Source organism: Schistocerca serialis, chromosome 9, assembly GCF_023864345.2.
Source record: "Schistocerca serialis cubense isolate TAMUIC-IGC-003099 chromosome 9, iqSchSeri2.2, whole genome shotgun sequence".
NCBI lineage: Eukaryota > Metazoa > Arthropoda > Insecta > Orthoptera > Acrididae > Schistocerca > Schistocerca serialis.
In genome coordinates this window covers 248,570,321-248,592,919 of record NC_064646.1, presented here as the reverse complement: position 1 = coordinate 248,592,919, position 22,599 = coordinate 248,570,321, and the positions used below count along the sequence as shown (strand labels likewise).

At 39.3% G+C, this 22,599-nt stretch overlaps 1 protein-coding gene across 1 annotated transcript in view; it reads right to left on the bottom strand.

Moving 5' to 3' along the window:
• Positions 1-22,599, bottom strand: part of LOC126418594 (carboxypeptidase D-like) — a 261,509-nt gene that overhangs the window by 108,603 nt on the left and 130,307 nt on the right. Inside the window, exons 10-13 of the mRNA XM_050085427.1 lie at positions 10,140-10,271; positions 9,512-9,690; positions 3,701-3,953; positions 3,165-3,323 (exon numbers count right to left, since the gene is read on the bottom strand). Coding sequence (XP_049941384.1) covers positions 3,165-3,323; positions 3,701-3,953; positions 9,512-9,690; positions 10,140-10,271 — 723 coding nt within the window. The remainder of the gene's footprint in view (positions 1-3,164; positions 3,324-3,700; positions 3,954-9,511; positions 9,691-10,139; positions 10,272-22,599) is intronic.

Genomic DNA, 22,599 nt, shown 5'->3' with positions numbered 1-22,599 from the left:
AAATATTCAGCACAGATGGGGTTGTGCAGCACGAGCCGATCTGGTCCCGGAGGCGGCTCTGAGAGACAGGCACGCCGCACATATAGATGGATTATGCCGCATATCGCGGCGCCTCAGCGCGGCACCTCAGCGCGCCAAGCAGGTGGCATGCCTTCAGTAGTAAAAGGGTTAAAAACAGACTTTTATGGTCTGTTCTTCCAGTCTTTCTCTCCCCCCCCCCCCCTCTCTCTCTCTCTCTCTTGACTGCAGGCACATTGACCACAGAGCCAATCAACAGCATTGGTTTCATACCTCCATTATTTCTCACTAGCCTCTTTCACTGACAGTGATTGATTTTTTATCCTAAAAGTGCTCCATAACATCATCTATTTACTCCACAAAAAACAGCTAGCTAGACAATATGTGTAATAATATGGGATTAGTGAATGAGGGGGGCACATGAGAACTAGGGTTTTATTGTGATACATAACAAAGTGATAAGAGATGTAATACATGCGCAAATGTGGGGAAGGAAGTAGGAAACTGGCCATATCCCTTTCAAAGGAACCATCCTGGCCTTTGCATTAAGTGCTTTAGGGAAACTGCTGAAAATTAAATTCTGGATGGTCAGATAGAAATTCAAACTGCCATCCTATTGCAAGCAAATCCAGTGTGCTTAACACTGCACCAACCCTTTTAGTGATGAACTAAAACCAGTGGCACAATTCAACAATTCAGCGTCTGCACCTCCTCTTAGATAGCAACAGTTTAAACCATTGCCAACAGTGTTAGGCCCCTGACATCAACATCATGCCAATTTATCTGGCCCTTTCTTATGTGATATATGGTTGGTCAGTGTTGATATAATGATGCAGCTCCCGTATGTTTAAAAAAAAAATATAGTTAACATTAGCAGAAGAAACTACTCATGTCTCAGCACATGCTTTCAGCATTGAAGAACTACCAAGGATCACTGTTTTTTACAATAGACTGTAACACAGATACCCTCGCTGGAGAGTTTCTGTAAAGTTTGGAAGATAGGAAATGAGGTACTGGCAGAAGTGAAGCTGTGAGGATGGGGTGTGAGTTGTGCTTGGGTAGCTCAGATGGTAGAGTACTTGCCCGTGAAAGTCAAAGGTCCCGAGTTCGAGTATCAGTTTGGCACACAGTTTTAATCTGCCAGGAAGTTTCATATCAGCAAACACTCTGCTGCAGAGTGAAAATCTCATTCTGGACAGATACTATCCATTCATCAACTTCTGTGCTCAATGGTTTTCAGTGCCCTGGCACAGCCCCTTCACATCCATCCTCCAACAGTGCAGTCACAATGTCCACACTAACATTAAAGACATAGGGCAAGAAATTTCTACTAGGCAAACTGTGGTGCAGCATTAACAATATTCTTAAGTACATACTGCTCAATGTCATTCAGTGGTCAGAGTGCAGCAAAATTACACCTTGAATGTCAGCTGATGACAACAGTTCACATCCTACAACTGGAGCAGCAGCTGTAGCTTTCACAGATACAGCATGCATTCCAGTCATAGAATTCGGTTCCCATCTACAGCTTTAGTTGTCAGTTCCATGTCCTTGGCACCATCATTAGACACTAAGGTGCGACCATGAATATTATGCAGATTTCAGCAGGTGGTGTTCACTAACCAGATGTGCACTCCCCAACACTTTACACAAATTGAGCCAGTTTTGTAGCTATCAATAACAGCAAAATATCTACTTATGCCACAGCCTGCATTTCTGCTAGTTGCCATCAACACCAGTATTGGAGTACTTATGATTCCCAGAGGAGAAATTGGTAAGTCTCCCTCTGTGACACATACAGCATCATGATCAGAAGTGGAAGTAGCTCACATACCCACTCGACACGCTACCACCAATGAAGATAGCCTCACTTTAGCCACCATACTAACACAGGGAGACTTTCTAGCTGCACCCAGATCCTTGAGGAGGAAGGATATTGTATTTCTGGTTATCATGTAAATAGACACATAGACCAAGGAGTTAGGAGACCATATCAGGTAGTGGTAGCTATAGAAAAGAACAGGTCACACTCCACAGCCACTGGCTGTACTACTAGGGCACTTAATAAATGACACCTGAAGTTCAATTCAATAGTTCAGATCTAGCAGCCTTACAAAGATTCCATCTCTCTCTTGCAGAACTAGTAGCCTATAGTGATGATATGTGCTTCTGCAAAACCAGAACTGGCACACAGTCACAGGGATCACAAACCCATTTTGGTGCTGAAAGGTGTACTTGAACCCCTTGATGGACCAGGATTAGCATCTCCACTTATTACGAAATAAGAAAATAAAACAACAGTATATGAATCATCTGATAATGGCTAATGTGCAGTTGCCTGTCAAGGTTGGCAGTGTCATACAAGGTAATTTAGGCTCAACTTCCAGCAGTATCTTGCACAATCACAGGTCAAAACACCTCCACCCCACAGACATGCACACGCAAACACACACACACACACACACACACACAGACACACACACACACAATCTCAAAGTGCCACACTGTAGTGTCCACACACAATAATAGTAGTGGCAACAACAATAAAAAAAACATCAAACTGCCAGTTACAGTTTGCACTGTGTCTTCAGTTACATCATCAAGTCTCATCCTCTGTGTGTATGTGTGTATGTGTGTGTGTGTGTGTGTGTGTGTGTGTGTGTGTGAAAGAGATATTACCTGCTCAGCTGCACAACTACACAGTGAGTCATTACTCCTTCCATTATTTTATTTCAGTACTGTACTAGTACATTTAATGTTAATGTCATTTACTCAGTAGACAATTGCTCAGAATGTGACTGATACAATATGCTGTTAACTCAAAGTCCATTCTCCACTGGCTTTAAGTGTTGTCTGATTATGACCTAACAGAAAGCACTAACAACATTAATATTATAAATAAGTGCCCTTTTTTACAATAAACACATTGCAGTCACTGCAGATTCTTAGACATTATGTCTAAAAATATTCATCACTTGCTTTTTTTTCAGTAAATAAGTTCTTTGATTGATTTCACAATCCATCTTTCATTTTAGGATCTGGACCACAACATGTGTTTAATATAGTGGAAGCAGACAGGAGTTCTTGAGGAAACATAATGAACCTAGTTTGATGAGGAAACAAGAACTGGAGCTCTGGCTACTTACTGTATTTTTAAGAACATTAGTAACAAGAGGATCTTGTTTTGCAATTCCAGCCAACAAATGTCTTGCAACTCGTAGCACCAATTCTCGGCCTGCTGGCTGAGAGGAAAACAATGATCCTACCAGTGCCATATGCAGCTTTCCCTCTTCTGGTGCACCCATCTGTAATTAAATTCAGAACTTATTTAGTATTAGCAATGAAATGGTGTTAAAGTGTTGCTGAAAAATTAGTTACAATTTCTAGTGCAAATCCTTATGCACTGATAAATAGTTGTAGGGGAGAGGAGGCTGAAGAGAGAGATTAACAAAAATAAGATTAAGAATTTGTTTTCATGAAGAGATTTAATAAAATGCCCATACTGAGGGCAAATTTTCAAACTGTGTAATTTATGGAAAATGTCCAGTTACAATGATAAGGATTTTGTTCATTCTGTATTCTTAGTTTACAATTTTAATGATTCACTGAACTCATATTGTGGAGAAAACTACTTTCAAACGCCAACAGATTAACAAGCATAAATATAAGTTGAAAGACATACCTCATCAGTTATTCTTAATACACCATTCCGCATTTCTGCTTTGTCTGGGTGCTGTAAACTCAGATACTGCAACTGCTGCATGAATGTATTCTGATCGGAATACCCATGGACTGGAGCCACATTCTCATTCAGACCAAAATCATAAATTCTTGACCAACGTCCAGGATTCAGTTCAGTGACCTCTGTTTTTTCAAGAGTAATATTAACTGTGCCAGATGAAGGTGCTTCAACTTGAATGGTTTTTGTGATGTAGCTAGAAGAGAACAATTTATATATTGATTCCTTTATTTTGCATAAAAATGTTGCATCACCAATCAAAAACTTTAAACTGTGATTCATCATAATAGTTTAAATTTCAAAATGACCATTGACAGGCTCTTCATTTAACATAACAGCTGTTGAAAATAACATTGTTAAAAGTAAAAGTAAATTTTAAAGAACTGTCATTTTACTTTATTAACTACAATTGTTGGCTTCTGATACAATGCAAATGTAGCTTGAAGGTTAAGGTATTAAATAACAATAAAAATATTCCAATGACTGTGTATTTATTGGTTTTCCAGTGTCTTTTGAAGCTAAATATTTACTAGAGGAACAGTCAGGACTTCATGAATGCAAGTTGAAAAACTCAACGTAGTCCTTGAAAATGAGAATTTGGCACTCAGTTCTGAGTACAAGAAACATAAAATGACTAGAGATGGTTTATCATTATCATTAAGCAAGTGTTCTATGGCCATTGTTGCTTCTCACCACCCAACATCCACCTGCCCCTATCTTGTAGTGCTCTTGCAGTCATCACATTATAAACATCTTCATACCACCTTCTAGATGGTTATCTGTACTTCATTCTCTCTGGGGTGGGGCAGGGAGGGGGAGGGGGAGGGGGAGGGGACCAACAGAGCACTGTTTTAAGCAATCTATGACATGGTCATTCCTCAAGCCTTCCGCCCCCCCCCCCCCCTCCCCTCCCCTTTCACAAGATTTCAGATTTCTTAATGTAAATCTTCCATCTATGTGTGAGCAACCATGTCTCTTCTTTCTCTAACATTTCCTTTAGAATATGACCATACAACAGTGCAATAGATGGCATCTCATTTATACTTAAATGATTATTGCAATCTAATCTATCACCCTTCTCACACGTGGAGGTAATGCTGGCTTTCTTCCATTCATACAGCTCACAATCCACCATCAAGCACTTATTGTAGATATCAGTTTGTCTTTACTCATTTGGCAGTTATATTTTAGAGCCCAGTGCTTTATAATTTTTCACATTTTTTATGGCATTCTCAGGCACAAGAACTCAGCAGCAGTCTTTGCACAGTTAAAGGAAGAGATAAAACACATTTTTAGGAATAGGAACTGAGTTGAATATAATTAGGTTGCTAGTTTATACTGGAGCAACATCTGTGGCATTGAGGTGGTTCTCTTATCTTACGATCTTTTTGGATCTAGGATAGACGAGGAAAACAGCAACTTTATATTCTGCTTTGCACTGACATTTATCAGTCTGTAAGACACACTACTTATGTGTAATACAATTTGATAGATACAAAAAGTCTACTAGGAAGTGGAGGCAGGAGAAAACACATATAAAGTCTAAAGAAATGTGCAAGGTTTCGGAGCCAGTGGCTGCTCCTTCTGGCAAAAGGGAAAAGAAGAGCGGTAAAGGAAAAGGACTGGTGAGGTTTAGGAAATGACGAAGAGTTCAGAAAAGTCACCCAAAACCTTGGGTCAGGAGAAACTTACAAGAAAGGATGAGAAGGAAAGACTGATTGTTGGTGACTGCCCTGGACAAGATTTGAAATCCTGAGAGCCTAAAGGTGGAAGCTTGGGTAATAAGCAAGACAAAGATTATTGACAAAACATCAAGCAATAGTGAATAATAGCAGAAAAATAAGTATTATATGTGGTAGAGGTGGGTGGGAAACAAGCAGGTCAGAAAATAAAGGATATACAAATCTAAAAGGGAATGAAATAGGAATACTTACTGAGAACAAATGCTTATACCAAGGAAATTAAAGAAAATAATTACCCTAAATTAGGCCCAGGCAGGTGGTGAGAACCAAGGACGTGATGTAACTTCAGTTCTCACCTGCAGAGTTCTGAGAAAGCGACATCTAGGAGAAGAATCCAGATGGTATATGTGGTGAAACAGGCACCGAGATCACAACTGTCATGCTGTAGAGCACAATCCACAACAGGATACTGTGTGTTGCCAGTATACACCCCTTATCTATGTTCATTCATCCTAAATGATAATTTGGCAGCAGTCACGCCAATGCAGATGGCCGAATAGTGTTTACGTAACAGTACATGAATCTGTCATTTCGCAGATCGCTCCCTCACTGATAGTATATGTTTTGCCAATTCAGGTGTGGTATAAGTGGTGGCAAGAGGGTGCAAAAGGCAAGTCTAACAGTGGGGATGATTGCAGGGATAGCAGCCATATGGTTGGGAAATGGCTGCAGAAGCAACATAGGAACTGACCAGGATATTGATTGGGGGGGGGGGGGGGGGGGGGGGCGTCAAAAAGCCGTTCTACATGTGATGAGTAAAATGTCAGACAGAGTGAACCTCTTTTCAGTACATGATTTTAGGAAGGTATAAGCTTGTCAAAGTATCTGATTGATATGTTCAAGGCCAGGATAATACAAAGTGACAAGACATGCACTCTTAAGTCATGTTTTTTTGTGAATCAACAGTATAAGGATTGGATATGATGGCCTGAGACATCTGCTTCTGAGCAAAGTTGGTGAAGTAACGATGTCCAGTGAAGGTTGAGATGAGAATGGTAATGTATTGCTGTAAAGAGTCTGCATCTGAACAAATATGTTTGCTTTGAATGTTGAGGCTGTATGGGAGGGAACGTTTGACAGAGAAAGGATGGCAACTGTCACAACATAAGTACTTTTGTTTGTTAGTAGATTTAATATGAACAGGAGTGTGTTGCTGGCTTTCAGTGGGGATGAGATAAACATTAAGGAAAGTGGCATGGGATTCGGAATAGGACCATGTGAAATTTATTTGGGAGAATGTATTTAGAGTGTCCAGGAATTGTAACAGCTTAGGCTCACCATGAGTCCATATAGCAAAGATGTCATCAATGTAACTAAACCAAATGGGAGGTTGAAGGCTTATGGATCTCTGGAAGAACCTCCAAACGACCCATGAAAAGGCTTTTTGTCCCCCTGCTTCTTTTTTGCCACTCCCATCATCTCCAATATTCAAAACCTTCCTCTCTTGCCATGATGAATCCTATCACATACTATATTTGGTCTCAACCTTTTGCCTGACATTCTGGTCGTCTGTGTGTACGGTGTGCCTATTTGCATGAATATGTGAGGTTTTCTTTTCCTTTCTGAAGAAGGCTTTGGTCAGAAGCTTAAGGGGTAAAAGTCTTTTCACAGCGCCTGTCTGTCGCTCAGTCTTTAAGGTGAGTAGCGCTCTATTCTTTTCGTAGTATTGTTGACATTCCAACCTGGCTTTTCCGTTGTCTGACATTGTGAAGCAAGTTATTGCTGAACAAAAGCCCTTTGTTTGACTGTCAGGTTGATGACTTTCCTTGCAGTCATAACTTTTGATTCTCACTTTGGTGGTGCCACCCAGCATCACTACAGAATCCAAGTACGTGGCACAACATTACTGTCACCCATCGTGGCACCACTACCCAGATGGTGCTTTGCTGTCAGGAGTGCCCTTTGACGAGATCCTACCTCACTCCTGGATATAAGCAGGCATACAGCTGCTCTGTGGCAATTGTGATGTGATTGGAGAGGCATGTTTCTGGAGTTTCTATTGCAGACTCTGGCTGTTATTGGCAGAACTCTGATGCTAACTCCATTAGTTTCATGTGCAAAGCACCTTTACAAAACTCATAAAATCCAAAGTCAGCAAATATTATCTTCAGAGTATGTGTAGAGTAAACTTACTTCATACTTTGTATTGCATGTTTGTCAAAAATAGCTTTCCTCACATAATCTATAGTCATCAAAGTCAAACATTTAAAACTGTTCAAGTAGGAAGGTCTTCATATTCTTACATTTATTTTACACTTGTTAAACACCACACATATATCTGTAAACTCCCAAGTGAAAGTTACTTTCTTTTTTTAAAATAATTTTACAGGTTATTTCTCGTACATCTATTTTAGTTGTACTGCAAAACATCATGATGATAGTTTTAAAAAATTAAAAATCCTCAGTTCATTTGCCAGATACCAACATGTACAAAAGATGAGGTACTGATTACCGTCTCACACACATCTCAGCAGAAAAAATACATTAAAGAAGTGTTGCAGGGCAACTTCTACTAAGGCTGCATGCCTTATTAATAGGGATCAGAAAACGCAGCATCTATTTTTTGCAAAATTCACATCTAATTTTTGTGAAAATCGCATCTATTTTTGTAGACATTTGCACCTATTTTCTTTGTCTATAAATGATTAGATGCACAAATTTAAAAGGTTGTCATGCCACATTAGTGAAGGCATGAATTATTAGTTCTTTGAAACTGACTGACTGACTGGAATGTTTGTTTTACAAAAACTTCAGCACCTTTTTCTTCCAAAATGGCCTTTGTTTTCTTCTTTTGGCTGTAATTAAGCTTTCAAAAATGATTGTTCTGTTGAAAAGCAGCAGCATTTTCCCGCCAGTTAAGTGAATGCGTCTCCGATATAAGTTGTTTCTGGGCTTTATTTGTCTTTTTCCACCCAATCTGAAGATCAAAAATTCTGCAGACAACTAATTTCGACCTTTTGTGGGCACTTATAGCCTTATGACCCATGATTAAGAATGCTACAGATAGACCTGAAAAGGCACTTAGCGTAGAAGTAGAACCGAACATACAGCAACTCGATTTTAATGTTAGGAGAAGAATTTTGGCAGCATCAAAAAACATTACAGATTTTGTTTTCCAGTCACTATAGTGCAGAGGGTGGATGCTATAGACTATAGTCACAGATGGCCACGAACATAAACAGACTAGAATTTTGACCACCAGAGGGGAAGGAGCTGTGCAGAGAAACAAACCCCACCTCCATTTCGCTTGGCAGCAGTCTACAGAAGAACTGGCACATTGTCACATGGTTTGCCGATCTCTTCTGGTGTTGTAAGGGCTGCAATCAAAATCTGTGATGGACCAGGATTAGTCATTTCACTTATTTCAAAAAAAGAAAAGAAAACAATGAGCAATGCATATCACAAAGCATTCGCAGACAGCTACCGTGCAGTTGTCTGTTGAAGTCAGCAGAGCATTGTTACGACGTATTTCGGGTCCAACCTATAGTGGTATTCGATGCAACTACAGTTCAAAACATCTGCTGCCTAATTTGCCAAGTTAAAACTGTCCATATTACACAGTCTTTTGAGCTTTAGCCAATAAACAAACTTACGCATTTCTTTCTCATATAATGCTAGGTCCCATGGCTGAGTACTATGTTGTATTACGCGATGTGTATCTTAGTCCATTCAGTCGACCACAACTGGCATGGTGCATTGATACAGCGCTATGTTCGTACACCTTTTTTTTGCAAGTAGGTTCTTGGGCACATTTTCTTTCCAAATTGGGCTTCACCCGTAACTGCTTACATTTTTGATATTGTACAGAGAAAATAAAGCTATCACAAACTATCTCTAACTAGTAGCCCTTCTGGATACAATTCACTGTGAAACAGCATCTATTAAGTTTTTGCATTTTGAGGCGGAAGTCGCATCTATTTCATATTTATTGCAAAAAGCAAATTTTTCCAGTCCCTACTTATTAATAAATGAATACAAAAAAATTGGATTTATACCAAAAATCTTCACTTACCCAGGAGAGGACACACTTAGTGAATAGGTGCCTGGAGGCAGCAGGCGCCAGTAGTCACCATCAACAGCAGAGTGTACATCACGTAAAGCACCAATAGTTGGACTTGAAACAGTTATAGTGGCATTGCGAACCGGATCACCATTCTTGTCTAGAATAAATCCACTAACACCTTCATGAACCTTTGAAAAGAAGAAGTGAATTGAGATTTATGAGGATCAGGCCTATTTCTCTTAATGAATCTGTTCAGAGTTTATCAAACATACAAAACTTTTTTAGTCTACTGTTTCAAACAAAACAGATGTGACATTATGAGGAAACACTTTCTAAATCTCTAATTAGAGCAACATAATATGAGAAGTAAAGAAGAACTCATTATTCTGTTCCTCCTAATCTGGATTCTATTTATCCCTCTCCCCCTTTCCCTCCCTCTCCTAACTGGGAGCTGCGCCTCCTTAATGGAAGCAGTGACATGTTCAAATGTTTCTTTATAACTTGAAATAATTTTGAGTGGGATTTCATTTTTTAAACAGAAATTATACTATAATAGATAAAACTATAAAAAATGAGAAAGAGACAGTCATGAAATAGTATCAACTGTGAACTACCTGTATCTCATCCGTAATCATACCTTGTCTAAGAGTTGCAGTAATGGTTCACGATTTTCGCTCCAATACCGAGGCAGATCTTTAGCAAGTGGATATTTTGTGCATCCTATTTCCAGAGTTAACTCCATGGTTCCAGCTTTCACATAATTCCAGTCCTACAAATACAACAATCAAGATTCAAAGACTGTACGCAAATGAAACACCCTAACCATCAAGTGTAACAATCACCACTTTGGTTATTGTAAATGTAACTGACCAAATGGGAAACAGAATACTTATAACTCATAATTTAGGTGAAACTCTTCATACATAAAGAAAAAATAATTAATTTAAGTAGATTTGTCCCCTAAAATAAAACAGCACTTATTCCAAATCAGAAAGTAATACCTAAGAAAATGTGTTTCTAGCCATTTAAAGAGTAACTAATCTTGAATGAATTAGTAGTATAATGGTCCAAGTATTGAGTCAGGTGCAAGACCCAAAGAGTGAAAAATCAAAGACTTCAAAGTTGCTACATTACATCTGGGATCTAGTCCGCCCCCGGTAGCTGAGTGGCCAGTGTGACGGAATGTCAATCCTAAGGGCCCGGGTTCGATTCCCGGCTTGGTAGGAGATTGTCTCTGCTCAGGGACTGGGTGTTGTGTTGTCCTAATCATCATCAATTCACCCCCGTTGACGCGCAAGTCGCCGAAGTGGCGTCAAATCGAAAGACTTGCACCCGGCGAAAGGTCTACCAGACGGGAGGCCCTCGTCACACAACATTTAAATTGTATCTGGGATCTAGAATGCAGTCGGGAAATGTAGCCCTGAGGCCAGTAAGACCTTCCTTGTGTTTCAAGCCTCATCACAAAAGTGAACTCAAAGAGTATTTTCAAATTAAATTTTGTATCACTGTGAGACTACATCCACAAATCTTGTATTTTAAGAGGGAGGATATGAGGACATTTGCAGCGGAACAAAATGGCTTGGTAAACTATGCACAATGGAGGCTACTTTAATAGGTCACTAGCATTCCTCCCATGCTGCCAGGATAAGAAAACAATTCTATCATTTTGCATTGAGTACCCCACATAAAAAACTTCGTTTGAAACAACGCAACATCGGCTGAAAGCTGGGAATATTTTCTTAACTCTTATTGAACAGTTTGTGACAACTACAACACTATAAATCCAATCTTTTTCACATTATGTGGCTCATCATGATTGAGAATTTTCAGATGCTTACAGAACGATATGTTCATACGTTACCGGTATGAGTGCTTTGGATAAGTAATTTATTTCATAACAAATGGCAGTTGTGGTTTATAGTTCAGCCAAAGAATACATCACCCACGAATTTCATAGCATACCAACACAAATAAACACACATTTTTGAGAATTTTTGGAGCCTACTATTATCCTTTGCATAATCTAAGAGCAATTTGTGGCAAATCAGCATTTGTGAATTAGTTACTGTAGCAGATTTTCTAAATAACGTATTGTGCTACATCTAGTTATTCCTTCAAGAGTATCAGTCCTATCTGCAGTTATTATCTGCACCATAAATTAATTCTGTTTTGGCATATGCTAACAACTATAACAACATCAAAACATTTTAGGAAACTAGTAACTTTTGCCACAGTTTTTTTGTGTTGCCTTAACACAAATCTCATTTTTGTGTATATGCTCCAATTCTTATACAATTACCAACTTTTTAGCTCTACAGATTAAAAGATAATCAGCAAATTTTATTTAAAGTTATTTGTTCACTGCCTTGTAATACATTGCACCAGCCAAAATACATCCCCACTCTGAATGCTTTTCTCCCACTTTGAATGCTTTTCTCAAAACGGGATGAGTTGGTTGCCATTTGTAAGCAGCTGGAAATTGCCCTGACAACTGTTAAATGATTGGTAACTGCTGCAAATCATTGTGTTGGTTAGGTTAGGTTAGTGTTTAACGTCCCGTCGACAACGAGGTCATTAGAGACGGAGCGCAAGCTCGGGTTATGGAAGGATTGGGAAGGAAATCGGCCGTGCCCTTTCAAAGGAACCATCCCGGCATTTGCCTGAAACGATTTAGGGAAATCACGGAAAACCTAAATCAGGATGGCTGGAGACGGGATTGAACCGTCGTCCTCCCGAATGCGAGTCCAGTGTGCTACCACTGCGCCACCTCGCTCGGTCATTGTGTTGGAAGAGCTACCGAAAGTACCAGAGGTACCTAAAGTATTATCCTCTTCTAGTGATCCTGTCTCCTCTGCAGAACGCACAGGATCTGTCATTAGCCATGCACATGACTGTGAGTGGTATGTCAGAGATAGATTTAGGCATCCCGCACAGGGTGGACATGGACCATGCAGGACTCAGTGTGTTGTACTGATCCCACAACTAACAAGTCTGAGGTGCTGTGTTTTCACTGAGACGGAAACTGAGCCAGTGGGACTCACTTCAAATGTTTTGCAGAAATGTGTTTTATCCAGTGTCAGGAGGAGGAAAACACGAAAAGGTAGGATCTGTTAATTATTGGCAGCTCAGAAAGATGGCAAATGATGGTATCCCTTATGGAAATGGCAGCAAGTAACAGGAAAGGACACCAGTTGCACTCAGTATGTATGCCTGGATCCTCATTCAGCAAGCTGAAGAGGCAATTCCGGCAGCCACTGAGGGAACAGGGTGCAACCAACTGCAGATTGTTGTGCACATTGGAACAAATGATGCCTCTTGTCCGGGCTCTGAGGTCATTCTTGGGTCATTCTAGTGACTAGCAGAGAAGGTTGAGAAGACCAGCCTTGCGCATTGAGTTTCAACGAAGCTCACAATTTGGAGCATTGTCTCCAGAATTGATTGTTGCCCTTTGGTTCTGAGTTGAGTGGAAGGACTGAACCAGGGACTTCAAAGGTTCTGTGACAAGCTAGGCTATGACTTCCTGGTCTTGCACCATAGGGCTGAGAACTGTACGGTTCCCATAAATAGGTCAGGTGTGCACTACACTTCAGAGGCTGTTACTCAGGTAGCTAACTGTGTGTGGGGTGCACACAGTAGTAGTAGTAGTAGTAGTAGTAGTAGTAGTAGTAGTAGTAGTTGTTGTTGTTGTTGTTGTCGTTGTTGTTTTAGGTTAGATGGCTCTCCATCCAATCCAGATACGATAGCTGTAGGAAACCCAGAAGTATCAGCATAAGAGCAATAGAAATGTCTCTTACAGGTGAGAGTATTAAAATCCTAATGGTAAACTGCCGAAGCATTTGCAACAAAGTGCCAGAGTTTGAAACACTCATGAAAAGCAGTGAAGCTCAGATAATACTAGGTAGAGAAAGCTGGCTGGAACCTGAAACAGATAGTAGTGAGATTTTTGGAGAAAATTTAAGTGAATATCGAAAGGATAGGCAATAGGGAAATGGAGGTGGTGTACTTGTTACAGAAGACAAGAAACTCAAATCCACTGAGGTAGAAATTGAAGCTGCATGTGAGATCGTTTGGGCAGGATTCAGTATCAGGGGCGGGCATAAAACTATTATTGGATCTTTCTATCACCCACCAACCTCGTCTCCTGATGTAACCGAAAACTTCTGAGAAAACCTCAGTTCACTTGTATACAAGTTCCCCAATCATACTGTAATCACTGGTGGAGACTTTAATCATCCAACAATTAATTGGAGAAATTACAATTTTGTAAGTGGTGGGCATGATAAGACATCCTGTGAAACTTTACTAATTGCCTTCTCTGAAAACCACCTATAACAGATAGTTAGGATTCACACTCATAATGCATAAATAGACCTGACCACTTTAAGGATGTGTGTGTGTGTGTTGTGGTCTTCAGTCCTGAGACTGGTTTGATGCAGCTCTCCATGCTACTCTATCCTGTGCAAGCTTTTTCATCTCCCAGTACCTACTGCAACCTACATCCTTCTGAATCTGCTTAGTGTATTCATCTCTTGGTCTCCCTCTACGATTTTTACCCTCCACGCTGCCCTCCAATACTAAATTGGTGATCCCTTGATGCCTCAGAACATGTCCTATCAACCGATCCCTTCTTCTGGTCAAGTTGTGCCACAAACTTCTCTTCTCCCCAATCCTATTCAATACTTCCTCATTAGTTATGTGATCTACCCATCTAATCTTCAGCATTCTTCTGTAGCACCACATTTCGAAAGCTTCTATTCTCTTCTTGTCCAAACTATTTATCGTCCATGTTTCACTTCCATACATGGCTACACTCCATACGAATACTTTCAGAAATGACTTCCTGACACTTAAATCTATACTGGATGTTAACAAATTTCTCTTCTTCAGAAACGCTTTCCTTGCCATTGCCAGCCTACATTTTATATCCTCTCTACTTCGACCGTCATCAGTTATTTTGCTCCCCAAATAGCAAAACTCCTTTACTACTTTAAGTGTCTCATTTCCTAATCTAATTCCCTCAGCATCACCCGACTTAATTAGACTACATTCCATTATCCTTGTTTTGCTTTTGTTGATGTTCATCTTATATCCTCCTTTCAGGACACTGTCCATTCCATTCAACTGCTCTTCCAAGTCCTTTGCTGTCTCTGACAGAATTACAATGTCATCGGCGAACCTCAAAGTTTTTATTTCTTCTCCATGAATTTTAATACCTACTCCAAATTTTTCTTTTGTTTCCTTTACTGCTTGCTCAATATACAGATTGAACAACATCGGGGAGAGGCTACAACCCTGTCTTACTCCCTTCCCAACCACTGCTTCCCTTTCATGTCCCTCGACTCTTATAACTGCCATCTGGTTTCTGTACAAATTGTAAATAGCCTTTCGCTCCCTGTATTTTACCCCTGCCACCTCTAGAATTTGAAAGAGAGTATTCCAGTCAACATTGTCAAAAGCTTTCTCTAAGTCTACAAATGCTAGAAACGTAGGTTTGCCTTTCCTTAATCTTTCTTCTAAGATAAGTCGTAAGGTCAGTATTGCCTCACGTGTTCCAGTGTTTCTACGGAATCCAAACTGATCTTCCCCGAGGTTGGCTTCTACTAGTTTTTCCATTCGTCTGTAAAGAATTCGTGTTAGTATTTTGCAGCTGTGACTTATTAAGCTGATAGTTCGGTAATTTTCACATCTGTCAACACCTGCTTTCTTTGGGATTGGAATTATTATATTCTTCTTGAAGTCTGAGGGTATTTCGCCTGTTTCATACATCTTGCTCACCAGATGGTAGAGTTTTGTCAGGACTGGCTCTCCCAAGGCCGTCAGTAGTTCCAATGGAATATTGTCTACTCCGGGGGCCTTGTTTCGACTCAGGTCTTTCAGTGCTCTGTCAAACTCTTCACGCAGTATCATATCTCCCATTTCATCTTCATCTACATCCTCTACTTTAAGGATACCCGCATTGAAACTAGTATCAGTGACCATGATGCTGCTGTGGTAACAATGATTATCAAAGTACACAGGACAACTACAACAAGCAGAAAGATTTATATGTTCAGTAAACTAGATTAAAAAAATCAGTAGTGTCATATCTCAATGAGGAACTTGAAACTTTCCGCACTGGACAGGGGCATGTACAGAAACTCTGGCTCAAGTTTAAAAGAATAGTTGACCGTGCACCGGATAAATATGTACCCAGTAGAACAGATCATAATGGTAGGGATCCTCCATGGTGTACAGTCACTGTAAATAAACTTTAAAAAAATAGAGATTACTGCATAATAGGTTTAAAACAAAGACAAGGGCTATAGATAGAGGGATTCTGAATGAACATGTTTGGCCGTTAAGAGAGCAAAGGGTTAAGACTTAAATGACTACTGTAGTAGAATACTGTCAAGTGATCTTTCAAAGAAGCAAAGGAAATTCTAGTCGTATGTAAAGGCTGTTAGAGGCATGAAAGTTAGGGAAAGTTAGTGTCCAGTACCTAGTGAATGAGACAGGAACTGAAATTGAGGATAGCAAAGCAAAAGCTGAAATGCTTAACTTCAAATGTTCCTTTACAAAGGAAAATTTGGGACTACTGTCACAATTTAATCCTTTTACCATTGAAAAGATGAATGGAATAAGTATTAGTGTCAGTGGCGTTGAGAAACAGTTGAAATTGTTAAAATTGAACAAATCTCCAAGCCTCGATGAATCCCTGTCAGATTCTATACTAAATTTGCGCCGAGTTAGGCCCACTTCTAACTATAATCTGTCGTAAATCCCTTGAACAAAAAACCATGCCCAGTTTTTGGAAAAGGGCACAGGTCACACCCGTCTACAAGAAGGGTAGTAGAAGTGATCCACAAAACTACTGTCCAATACCCTTGACATCGATTTGTTGTAGAATCTTAGAACATATACTGAGCTCAAACATAATGAGGTATCTTGAACAGAATGAGCTCCTCAATGCCAACCAGCATGGATTTCAGAAACATCGATCATGTAAACCCAATTCGCATTTTTCTAACTGACATACTGAAAACTTTGGATCAAGGCAATGTGGTAGGTGCAATATTTCTTGATTTCCAAAAAACATTTGACTCAGTACCGCACCTGTAGTTATTATCAAAAGTACGATCATATGTGGTATCAAGTGAAATTTGTGACTGGATTGAGGACTTTTAGGTAGGAAGGATGGAGAGTCATCTTCAGATGTAAGTAACTTTGGGTGTGCCCCAGGGAAGTGTATTGGGATGCTTGCTGTTCATATTGTATGTTAATGACCTTGCAGACAATATTAACAGCAAAATCAGACTTTTTGCAGATGATGCTGTTATCTATAATCGAGTACTATCTGAGAGAAGCTGCATAAAAGATGTTGATAAGATTTCAACATGGTGCAGAGATTCAACTTGCTCTAAATGTTCAGAAATGTAAACTTTTGCTTCTTCACAAAACAAAAAAACATAATATCCTATGACCATTATATCAATGAGTCATTGTTGGTATCAGCCAACTCATACAAATGCCTGGGTGTAACAATTTGTAGTGAGGTGTAATGGAATGATCACATAGGTTCAGTCGTGGGTAAAGCGGGTTGTAGACTTAGGTTTCTTGGTAGAGTACTCGGAAAGTGCAATTGATCTACAAAGGAGATTGCTTACAAATCATTTGTGCAACCGGTTCTAGAACATTTCTCAAGTGTGTGGGACCTGTACCAAATAGAACTAACAGGGGATATTAAGCGTTTACAGAGAAAGGCAGCACGAATGGTCACAGGTTTGTTTAATCCCTGGGAAAGTGTCACGGAGATACTGAAGGAAATGAACTGGAAGACTCTTAAAGACATACATAAACTATCCCAAGAAAGTCTATTAACAAACTTTCAAGAACTGGCATTAAATGATTACTCAAGGAATATACGACACCCCCTACGTATCGCTCACATACACATTGTGAGGATAAGATTAGAATAAGTACTGTATGTAAAGAGGCATTCATACCACTATTCTTCCCACACTCCATACACAAATGGAACAGCAAGAAACCCTTATAACTGGTACACTGGGATGTATCCCTGCCATTAACCTCACAGTGCTCTGCAGAGTATAGATGTAGATGTTTAACATTTGTAAATAGCTCATGTTAATATTCAAAAGATTAATTTAATTAATGGATACAATAATACAGATAGTTATTTTCAGATAAAATTATTGTGTAAATGATAGGAATCTTACAGAGCTTTTTTAAAGGAACTATGACATGTAAATGATTATAATTACAGAATAACAGCACAAGTGTGAGGAAAACAGTGAGAGATGTATGAAGCTCCTGAAATAGTGTTGCCCCAGCCAGAGTTTATTCAATATGCATTTTTCTTACTACGGGTGTGTCACACAATTGCTTATAAGTTCAGTGCTGCACAGGATGGTTTAGTCAGTCTGCCTGGTGATACTTTTCACCACAGGTGTAATTGAACAATGCACAGCTCAGCAATTTTGCTTCCTTGGAAAAAGTGTCATAAAAATTTATATGTTATTGAAAATGGTGTACAAAGATGACACATAAAAGAAACTGAAGTGTACCAATTGCTTTCTTGTTTCAAAAACGGTGATGTGTCAACTTATAAAAAATTATATTATAGATGCCTTTTAACAGCTGAAATAGACAAAAATGATGGGAAGGAGATACACTGACTGCTTGGACATACAGAAATTCTTAGAAAATTCCTGAACTTGTGCTTGAAGATTGAAGTTTACAAAGGTGACACTACAAAACAAACTGAACCATACCTGTAGCTCTCGTGTTTCAAAAATGGTGACAAGTCAATTGATTAAAAACCCGATTCTGGATGCCCATTCACTGTTGGAACAGACAAAAACATAGGGAAGGATATCCACTGACAGCTGGCAAAGAGAAAAATGCTGAGAAAATTCCTGAACTTGTGCTTGACGACTAAGGATGGGCCACTGAACTCACGGAGGAGTTAACTGGATCGCATGTACTCATAAATCTGTAGTCTCCTGTGGGCATTTTCATTGAAGTCAAAATCTTCAAGGTTGTCAGGAGACGTCATGTTCCTCTTCAAACTTCATCTTCACAATCAGGGTGTCAACCCATCTGTTGGGATCTTCTTCAGCATCTTTTAGTGTAGCCAGTTAGCTGAAAACTGTCACAGACCACTGTCACATTCACTTACTACATTGAGTCTTCCAATGATTAGTCTGAAGAAATGGGGTTATTATGTGAACTTTCTGTGGCTACTATTGGTGGGCCCTTGTCATTGGACAGGTAGTGATAACAGATGTGAGAAATAGAAACAGTTACTAGAAAGCAAATTACAAAACTGTTTTGGTAAACATTACCCATTGTAAAAGAATGCCATATGAAGATGATGTGGACTTTGAATAGGAATAAACAACTGAACAAGTAGTAAGTCCAGCAGCAGCTGACAAAAATGACAAATACCTCACCAGACCAGCAAAACACTGAAAGGCTGCAGAATGTCAAGTGTTTCACATTCTAGGAACACTATGCTTGTTTATCAATAATTGTCCCAACCTTTTTCTAGTACAGGACATGGCATGGATGTTTTTATTCCTTAACGTGGGATACATCTGATAACAAACTGAAGGTACTAGGGCTCTACTGGAAACATTAACAGAAAGGAGGGATAGAGTGTGATGAAAGAAGGGATAGAGAGTTACATTTGTTTGAGGTTGCTGTAAATGGATCACAAGCTCAGCTTTAGAAGGAAAAGGGAAAGAACCACTCATCAAACCATTTGGTTTCGGGAAACTAAAAATCTTAAAAAATGATTTACCAACAGGGATATGAACCCCATTCTCTCCTGATGTCATTTGCAGTTACCCTTTTTTATGTCATTTGCAGTTGATAGGCAAAGGCTGAAGACATCAAAAATATGAAACTGAAAATCATCCACAAGTTTAGAGTAGAACAAGCAACTCCTTACACTATGACATTGCCATAATAGTATAATTAATGCAGTTACTCAAGAGGCACCACTATCTTGGAATTCATTGCCAAATCAAAATAAGAGGAAATATTCAGCTAGGAATGAAAACAATATAATGAGAAGAAGTTGTCACAGGAAGTAGCACCATGCCATGTACTATCACCAGTCTTTATATCAACAATGACAACTGTTCAGGGCAACACTGGACAACTGAAGATGCATTTTCCAGGTGATGTTTAAAAACTGTCTTGAGTGTTCCAAAAAACTATGGGCATAGTTTTTTTCTCCAGAGGGTTTCTGTAAATCAATAGTATTTCCATTCCATATTCTGCAATTTTGTTTTCTGGGTCAAAATGATTAATCCACAGATAATTCATTTCAGAAAAATTTCACCCTTGTTAGCATGACAATGGAGCATGTTGTGACCAATTATCAATTGACTGATCTTGTGCTCTTACCTATGTTGTTTCAGGATCCATCTTGCACAGACTTTATGAAAGTTGAGCCAGTTATGTGTATGCAGAACCACGACTAATAGATATATGATTTGTCATTTGCAGTTTGTAGTCACTCATCAATTATTCATAATCATGGAATGGGTTTGCTTAAGGTGGCATCTAAAATGAATGTGAGTGTAATAACTGCTCTTTCCTTTTCCTTCAAACTTGTTCAGTTAATTTTGGACTATTTCAAACTTCCAGGAAAAGCTTCTACTAGGTAAATCACTGTCTCTAAATTGTGCTGAGACTCTTCTGTGAATGTTTGCTCGTGGCACATCTTCAGTCATCCTCCCTGCCCTCTTGTCTCTTTCACCCTGATAGAGAGACATATGAACAAATACTGTTCCCCTTTGGTGCAAACACAGAATGGTGCACAACCACATTTACTTTACAATATCACAAAGTGAACTGATGTGAAAACTGTCATATGCAAAGAGAATGATGCCTTACGGTGGCCTGTAAATGGATTAAACTGAACAGACAACATTAAAATGATTATAACAGACGTGCAATTAGTTGCTGTCTAACCTCATAACATAATGAGAACTAAACTAACACCATAATAAGATGGTACAATACACTAGAATGAAATTTTCACTCTGTAGCGGAATGTGTGATGATCTGATACTTCCTGACAGATTAAGAATGTGTGCCGGACCGAGACTCAAACTCAGAACCTTTGCCTTTCCCAGACAGGTGCTCTGGAAGGTAAGAGATGAGGTACTGGCAGAATTCAAGCTGTGAAGATGAGTCGTGAGTCATGCTTGGACAGCTCAGCGGTAGAGCACTTGCTCGCAAAAGACACATGTCTTGAGTTTGAGTCTTTATAATACAATGAAACAGCACAAATTAGTTTTTATAATACAATAAAATTTTACTGTTCACAAACCATTGCCTCACAGATACTGCTTTACGACAAGATGTACTGTCAGGCTTGTTACAATTAATCATTGCCTCCAAGCTGTTCCTCTACTGTATGCAGTACACAATGCTGTAAAATTTGTCCATTTCCTTCAACATTTAGCATTTGCATAAGTGCAATAAAGACACCACACCTTAAACACAAAGAACATAACTGTAATGCCACTTCCTCTGTATTTTTCTGTTGGCACCACACATGATGACAGGTAATTTTGTCCTAGCACTCGCCAAACCCAAACACTTCCATCAGATTGCCTTGGGTTATAGTAATATTCATTACTCGAAATCACTCATTTCCAGTCATCCACTATCCAGTGGCGCCACTCTTTACACCACCTCAGTCATATCTTAGCACTGACTACAGAAATATGTGGCTTATGAGGAGATGCTCAAACATTGTACCCCGTTCTTTTTAACCATTATGCACTTTCTAGTTGGACTCTTGGTAGCAGTTTGGAACTCATGAACGATTCCTTACACTGATTTCATGTGAATTTTTACACCCACTCTCTGCAATGCTCAACATTCCCTGCCTGTTAGCGTATGAGATCTGCCTGGTCCTAAATTCCTTCACATTTCCACTAAACATTCACATCACCAACATTTGGCTTGGGCAGCTTTAGAAGGGTTAAAGCCCCACTGATTGATTTGTTACTCAGCAGAGATCCAATAAATAATCCACATGCAAAGTCACTGAGCTACCCTGAGCAACCCATTCTGCTGTTACCCCATTTCCTTTTATACTGGTAGGTCTTCCTCTCACGACATCTAGCGGTCAATTCTGCATTACACAGGAGTGTCCAGATACTTTCAATAAGATAGTTTATTTGACATCCAATTTTAACTATGAAAGAGCCAAACTTTAACTTGTTCAATAAACAGAGATACTGTTCACTAAAATTTTGTAAAATATTCCTTCAGTGAACCTAATTCTTGGTTCAGAATAGTTTGCTTCTTTTCCATTGATGTATGAGAGCAAAGGGATGGGTTCTCAACCTGGCACACAGCTGGTATTGATATCAATGATATTATGTGTTTGCCATGTTGAAACATGTTCAAAAAGGTAAATCAAGTGTCAACCTGATCTTCAGTATACAGGGTGATTACAATTTAAGTTCCACTTTCAGAATGATGTACAAAACAAGCCAGTCCCAAGAATGATGCAAAATTTGAACTGAGTGTTGTCAAAGAAAATGGAAAACATATGGGGCAAAAATTAATGAAAATTTTACCACTAGATGGCACTGTAAGTGGCAGAATATGAAAAATAACAATAATAATAATAATTCTCGGTACACAGCTGTTCCTCAGTTTGCATCTGAGAGCTCAATGTGACTGTCTCAATGCAGGACCATGTGTTACTGATAAAGCTCTTTTACAAGAATGGTGACAACGTGCCAGTAGCTCTACATAAGTTCCAGACACTCATGGATACGAAAAAATGTGTTGGCTCATACGGCTCAATGTCTGCCAAGGATCTGGAGAAAACAATTACAGAACTAAAAAAGACAGGTTCTTTTGGTATGCAATGTGGCAGAGGGAGGACAATAACTGATTCAAAGTCAGTAGAAGATGTGACCTCAGCATTGTAGGAGGAGTAGTGGTGGTGTGCAAAAATGCAGTGCACTGGGAATTGCCCGAACTTGGGAGCATGGTGCATAAAATTCTACAAAAAATCCTGCATTGCTATCCATACAAAGTTACCCATGTCCATGAGTTGT